Here is a 7031-nt window from a genome sequence, read left to right as displayed (position 1 = left end):
AGGCGGGTCTCGAACCCGCGGGCTCAGGCAATCCACTCACCTCAGCCTCCCAAAGGTGCGGGATTACAGGCTGAGCCACTGAGCCCAGCTTTTTTGTTTTTTATTTTTTGAATTGAGTCTCACTCTGTCGCCCAGGGTGGAGGGCAGTGGCACGCTCCTGGACACCGCAGCCTCGACCTGGGCTCCGGCGATCCTTCCACCTCAGCCTTCCAAGTAGCTGGAACTACCGTCGTGTGCTACCATGCCCGGCTAATTTTTTTTGATTTATTCTAGAGATGAGTTCTCGTCAATTTGCCTAGGCGGGTCTCGAACCCGCGGGCTCAGGCAATCCACTCACCTCAGCCTCTGAAAGCGCGGGATTACAGACTGAGCCACCGAGCCCGGCTGTTTTTTGACTTTTTGAAGAAACGAGGTCTTGCTATGTTGCTTAGGCTGGTATTGAACTCCTGGGCTCAAGTAGCTCTCCTGCCTTGGCCACTCAAACTGCTGAGATTACAGGCATGAGCCACTTCGCCCAGCCTGTTAATTTTTTTTGAGACAGGATCTCACTCTGTCACTCAGACTGGAGTACAGTGGCATGATCTTGGCTCACTGCAGCCTCAAACTCCTGAGTTTAAGCGATCCTTCCACCTTAGCCTCCCAAGTAACTAGGACTGTAGACACATGCCACCATGCTTGGCAGATTTTTAAATTTTTTGTAGAGACAAAGTCTGGCTATGTTGTTCAGGCTGGTCTCAAACTCTTGGGCTCAAACAGTCCTATCTTGGCCTCCCCAAATCCTGGGATTACAGGCATGAATCACCATGCCTGGCCTTTCTTTATTTTTTTAGAATCGGAGGACGCTTTATTCCATAAAATAGAATAAATATCCTTAGAAGCTTGTGTTTTAATGTACACATACTCAAAAGTGCAACTGTTTATGTAATACCATTTTGGAACTGAGAAGACTGGTCCAGAATGCATTGACCTTGTTTAAATTTTAAGATACTCTCTCTGAATAAAAATGTTCTCATTATATCTGAAAATATTAAAAAGTGCACAGTGGTTCATGCCTGTAATTCCAGAACTTAGGGAAACCAAGGCAGAAGATCTCTTGAGCCCAGGAGTTTGAGACTAACCTAGGCAACATAGTGAGACTTCATCTGTACAAAAAAATAAAAAAATTAGCCGAGTATGATGGCACATGCCTGAGTCCTAGCCACTCTGGAGACCAAGCCAGAAGGATTGCCTGAATCCAGGATGGTGAAGCTGCAGTGAGCCATGATGGTGCCACTGCACTCCAGCCTGGGCGACAGAGTGAGACACCAGCTCAAAAAAAAAAAAAAAATTATCAGACTGAGGATTTCATGGATTTGAGAGGAATGTACATCTGACTTTGTATTAGTTGTCCTACCTTCAGTGAGAGTTTATAAGCATATTTTTGAACTGGACCTTGTTGCTGGACATGGTGGCTTACACCTGTAATCCCAGCACTTTGGGAGGCAGAGGCAAGAGAATTACCTGAGCTCAGGAGTTTGAGACCAGTCTGGGCAACTTGGTGAGACCTCATCTCTACAGTAAATCAAACAAATTAGCTGGGCATGGTGGCACACACCTGTAGTTCCAGCTACTTGGAAGGCTGAAGCAGAAGATTGCCTGAGCCCAGCAGGTTGAGGCTGTTGTGGCCGTGAGTGTGCCACTGTACTCTAGCCTGGGCGACAGTGAAATTCCAACTCAAACAAACAAAAGCTGGACCTTGTAATGCTAAAATGGTGTAATTATCAAGGCACTAGGGAACAATTTTGATGGGTATTGGGCAAATGAATGCATGGAACTTAATTTTCTTATTTCAAATGTAAATTAGACCTTTTATATAGCATTTATAAAAAACAACATTTGATAGATAGGTAACTAAGTCTCTTTAACTCATGAAATTGCTGATTGTACATAAGAAGCTGGGAATAAATAAGCAAATAAATATATTTACATGCAGTAAAATTTTACTTCTTTCCTCAGTATTTACATGAGAAACACATTCTTCATCGAGATCTGAAAACTCAAAATGTCTTCCTAACAAGAACAAGCATCATCAAAGTGGGTGACCTAGGAATTGCCCGAGTGTTGGAGAACAACTGTGACATGGCTAGCACCCTCATTGGCACACCCTACTACATGAGCCCTGAATTGTTCTCAAACAAACCCTACAACTATAAGGTAGGGTTGGTGTGTGGCTTACCTTGTCTCTGGGAGAATATTCATAATTTCAGAATCCATCAGAATAGTTGTCAGAATAATTATCTGTGAATTGGTTTAAGGAAAATGTCTTCTTTTTTAAAGGTGAAAAAATGTAAGTATTCTGACATTTAATCACTTATTATTTTTCTTTTCTAGTCTGATGTTTGGGCTCTGGGATGCTGTGTCTATGAAATGGCCACCCTGAAGCATGCTTTCAATGCAAAAGACATGAATTCTTTAGTTTATCGGATTATTGAAGGAAAGGTAAAGAATAATCTAGAACTAATTGAGCAAGTTTTATATAAAGCAGCTTTGTAAATAGCTACTGGCAAAATAATTGACGATTTTGATGAGTCAGTGAGTAATTACTGATATTGGGTAGATAGTTAAGAACTGGGTGCAATGGCCCACGCCTATAATCCTAGTACTTTGGGAGGCCAAGGTGGAGGGTTGTTTGAGCCTAGGAGTTCAAGACCAGTCTGGGCAATGTAGCCAGACCCTGTTTCTACAAAGAAAAAAAAATTATATATGGGTCCCTTCTGGTGGAAAAGTCAAAGTAGAAGAGAAGTATTTGATCATTTTTTTTTTTGAGTTGGAGTCTCACTCTGTTGCCCAGGTTGGAGTGCAGTGGCTTATTCATGGCCACTGCAGCCTCAACCTGCTGGACTCAGGTGATCCTTCCTTAGTCTTCCAAGTAGCTGAAACTACAGGTGCATGCCACCACCAGCTAATTTTTGATTTGTATTAGTGACGAGATCTCACCAAGTTGCCTAGGGTTGAACCCCTGGGCTTAGGCAGTCCTCTCATCTCTACCTCCCAAAGTGCTGGGAGTATAGACTTGAGACACTGCGCCCGGCCCGATCATTTCTTGTTTTGTTTTTTTTGAGTTGGAGTCTCACTCCGTTGCCCAGACTGGAGTGCAGTAGCACACTCCTGGCCACCACAGCCTCAATCTGCTGGGCTCCGGCTATCCTTCTGCCTCAGGCTTCCAAGTAGCTGGAACTACAGGCGCACGCTACCACGCCCAGCTAATTTTTGGTTTATTGTAGAGATGAGGTCTCACCAAGTTGCCCAGGTGGGTCACAAACCCGCGGGCTCAGGCAATCCACTCACCTCGGCCTCCCAAAGCGCTGGGATTACAGGCTGAGCTACCAAGTTCAGCCTACTTATTTTATATGTTAGTTCTGTAAGGCTAGTTGCCCTTTGCAGTGCCAGGCATCCGTGAATGGTTACTCCCCCCCGCCCCCACCATTGGCTGTCATCTGTAAGCCAGTGGTCAAGTTTTAAGGTCATAAGTCACCTACTGATTTTAGTACTATTATAAGACTCATTTAATTTGAAAAATATTGAAAAAAACACACGCACAAAAGTAAAACTTGCCCATAATGCCACTACTTAAAGAGTCAAACAAGAAAGGGGTGAAATTCCCGTCTTGTTCTATTTCTATTCTTTGGAGATAGTTATTGCTAACAATTTGGTTCATGGCCTTCCTGGCTTTTTTCTGTCTGTATACAGGCATAACTCTGGGTATGTATCTGTACCTGTACACACACAGATACTTAAACTGAATGGCATCACACTGTACATGTTGGTATATAACTTGCTTTTTTGACTTAATGTATGAGGGACATCTTTCCAGGTTATTACCTGTGTTTTTTTTTTTTTTAAGCTGCTGCCTCATTTCTATAAGAAAATTATACTATAATTTATTTCATAAGTCCCCTATGGATGGACATTTATGTTGTTTCCAATGGTTTACTGCTACAAAAACTACACTGTATAGATCGTGCTGACACATAAGTCTTTAGGCGCTCAGGCTCTTATTTCTAAAGGAGAGAGTCTACAAATGGGACTGCTGATTATACTTGTACAATCTTACAACTGGTTAGTACAACTAGGAAACCAGTAGACTTCCTGTAGATTAACATACTAACATACATATATCCAAATAAGCATTTGGATATATGACTTTAAATAAATATTGGGAAACCTCTACCTGCTTTTACTTTGCTTCATAAGACCATGTGCCATAATTGCAGTATTATTTTTCTTTGTAGCTGCCACCAATGCCAAGAGATTATAGCCCAGAGCTGGCAGAACTGATAAGAACAATGTTGAGCAAAAGGCCTGAAGAAAGACCCTCTGTGAGGAGCATCCTGAGGCAGCCTTATATAAAGCGCCAAATCTCCTTCTTTTTGGAGGCCACAAAGGCGTAAGATACTTCCCTTGCAAATAGTTGGGCTAAATAGATGGAGTAAAAGAGGGTAGTTTCTATATTCTATAATTTTCATATGTCTTTAAGAAATAATGATGAGTTTTTTTAAAAAACAAGAAGTAAAATTGCATGATTGAAATATGTAGAGGAGGCAAAAATTCTACTCTCCTTAGGGTTTTTTTAGCTGGGCCTAAGAATTAAACTGGTACCGTAGCAGGAATTGAATTAACAGGATGAAAGCATACAAATTTATTTAATACCTGAATAAGTTTTATGTGACACAGGAGCCCTCATAAGGAAATGAAGACCCAAAGAAGTGGCAAAATCTAAATGCTTGTATGCTTGACTGAACAAAGAGAGGCAATTGTGGAAAAGTAACTAAACTATGTGGAGAGGCTAAAGGAAGATAAGAATTATTTTAATAAGGTCTGTTTGTATAGAATTCTCAGTCTCAACTTTCCATTCTTGATAATAAGAATGCTATTTTCCTTCTGCCATGGAGATGACTTACTTCATATGGGGGTTTTATCTCTTGCTTTAAGAAAGAAAAAGAGTAGGATCAGAGTCCCCTTCTTGTACCTACTTTTAAAGAGCCTTAGCCCAAAGTATTCCTTATGCCAAAGTGGCATATTTTGGGGTGGCATATTCTGCCAGACTTCAAATACATATTGAGATTTGCTTAATTGCTAAAATTAGAACTCTAAAGATCCACTGTCACATTCCTCAGAAGGTTCCAAGACATAAAGAATAAATTTCTTTTAAAAGGGCTTATGTTTTATAAACCATATTAAAATGAGAGATTATCTGAGAAACCTGCTTCGTAAGATAATAGTCTCATCTAAAAAGTAGTGCTTACATTTCTGAGAGCTTTTGTAAGATTCCCTTTTCATTCATATAACTTCTCAAAAGAAGAGGAATTCCTTACGTTGACTTGCAGGTTTCACCTTTACAAAACAGATGTTCCAGGATCTAAGACTAGGACAGGATAAGACTGTCACAATCTCTTTGGTTGCTTCTCCTGCCTTGTGGTATGTTAAATTTGGAAGGAAAGGAGACCATGCTGGAGAGGTCCAGGGAATACAGAAGGACCATCTTTTTGTTCACATTGTAGTTTCCCACCAAGCAGACCTTTGGCCTTCCAGTGCACTGGCTTTCACGCGCCCCTTGGATTCTCCAGAGGGTTAGCTCAGCTTTAGAAATGACACAGTAAAACAGTTGGACATATTATTCCTGTGTATACTTATCCTGCAAGTCAGGACTGAGTATACCCATCATTTTTCCTCTCAAATTTGTCCGAGCAATTGTGGTTTTATAAACATGTGAAACTTAAAAATGAAGCTTATTCTGGTACTTGTGTATGTGAGACAATTTTCCATAGAATTTTTATTTGGAATAATTTTATATTAACAAAATTGCAAGATAATACAGAGAACTCCTGTATATTCCTGTATATTCTTTCTTCTATTATTAACATCTTACATTACTATGGTGCTTTTGTAAAACTAAGAAACCACCATTGGAACATTACTATTGATTAAACTCCAGACTTTGACTTTCACCAATTTTTTTCTCTAACGTCCTTTTTCTGTTCCAGGATCCAATCCAGGATATCACATTACACTTAATCCTGGTCTGTGATAGTTTCTCGCTTTCTTTGTTTTGTATGACCTTGATTGTTTCAAAGATATTTTGTAGAATGCCCCCTAGATTGTTAGAAAATTATTCTTTATGAATGGTATAGTTCTATGAGGGAATGTAAGGTATACACACATTTCCATGTAATAAAAAACACTTAATCTTCAATTTATTGATAACAACTCGTCCTTCTTTTCTTCTTCATAAAGAAAAACCTCCAAAAACAACATTAAAAATGGTGACTTTAAATCCAAACCTGTTGCTACAGTGATTTGTGGAAAGGCAGAGTCAAATCATGAAGTAATCCACCCCCAGCCACATTCTTCCGAGGTCTCCAAAACATATAGAATGGTACGTTTCTGTTTAAAAGGTACACGTTTTAGAAACTGCACTTTAAAAAATAGTCTGTCTAAGCAAATTATTTTATGTGAAATAATTATGCTTTACTAGAGATTCTATTGTACAATTCTGTATTGTAAAGAAAGAATACTGGCGAAGATGATTCATTTAGCTCACTTTATCCAAATTGGGTTGTCAAATTGTTCATGATGTCAATGCCGTAATAACTTTAAGAATGTTGGAGGTGAAATTTGTGTTACACAAAATTAATTATTTTGTGCAACTCAGTTTTGGTTGTAAAAAAAGGAAAAAAGAAATTAATTAAAAAAATAAACTAACCATTTTAAAGTGAACAATTAAGTGCAGTTAGTTACATGCAGTGTTGTGTAACCATCACTTCTATCTAGTTCCAAAGCATTTTTACCACTGCAAAGGACACCCCTACCCATTAAGCAGTCACTTCCCATTTTCTCCTTCACCAAATCCCTAGCACCACCAATGTATTTTGTGTCTTTATCGTGGATATTTCATATAAGTGGAATCATAAAATATGTGACCTCTTATGTCTAGTTTCTTTCACTTAGCATATTTTCTTTCTTTCTTTTTTTTTTTCTGAGTTGGAGTCTCT

At 39.4% G+C, this 7031-nt stretch overlaps 1 protein-coding gene across 1 annotated transcript in view; it reads left to right on the top strand.

Annotated features, from left to right (window-relative positions):
* NEK4 (NIMA related kinase 4) overlaps nt 1–7031 on the top strand; it is a 32387-nt gene that overhangs the window by 4005 nt on the left and 21351 nt on the right. Inside the window, exons 3-6 of the mRNA XM_008054971.1 lie at nt 1996–2193; nt 2371–2478; nt 4272–4426; nt 6274–6415. Coding sequence (XP_008053162.1) covers nt 1996–2193; nt 2371–2478; nt 4272–4426; nt 6274–6415 — 603 coding nt within the window. The remainder of the gene's footprint in view (nt 1–1995; nt 2194–2370; nt 2479–4271; nt 4427–6273; nt 6416–7031) is intronic.

This window comes from Carlito syrichta, unplaced genomic scaffold, assembly GCF_000164805.1.
Source record: "Carlito syrichta isolate Samal-C Ts95f unplaced genomic scaffold, Tarsius_syrichta-2.0.1 Scaffold301625, whole genome shotgun sequence".
Classification (NCBI taxonomy): Eukaryota; Metazoa; Chordata; class Mammalia; order Primates; family Tarsiidae; genus Carlito; species Carlito syrichta.
This window is presented reverse-complemented; position numbering and strand designations above follow the sequence as displayed.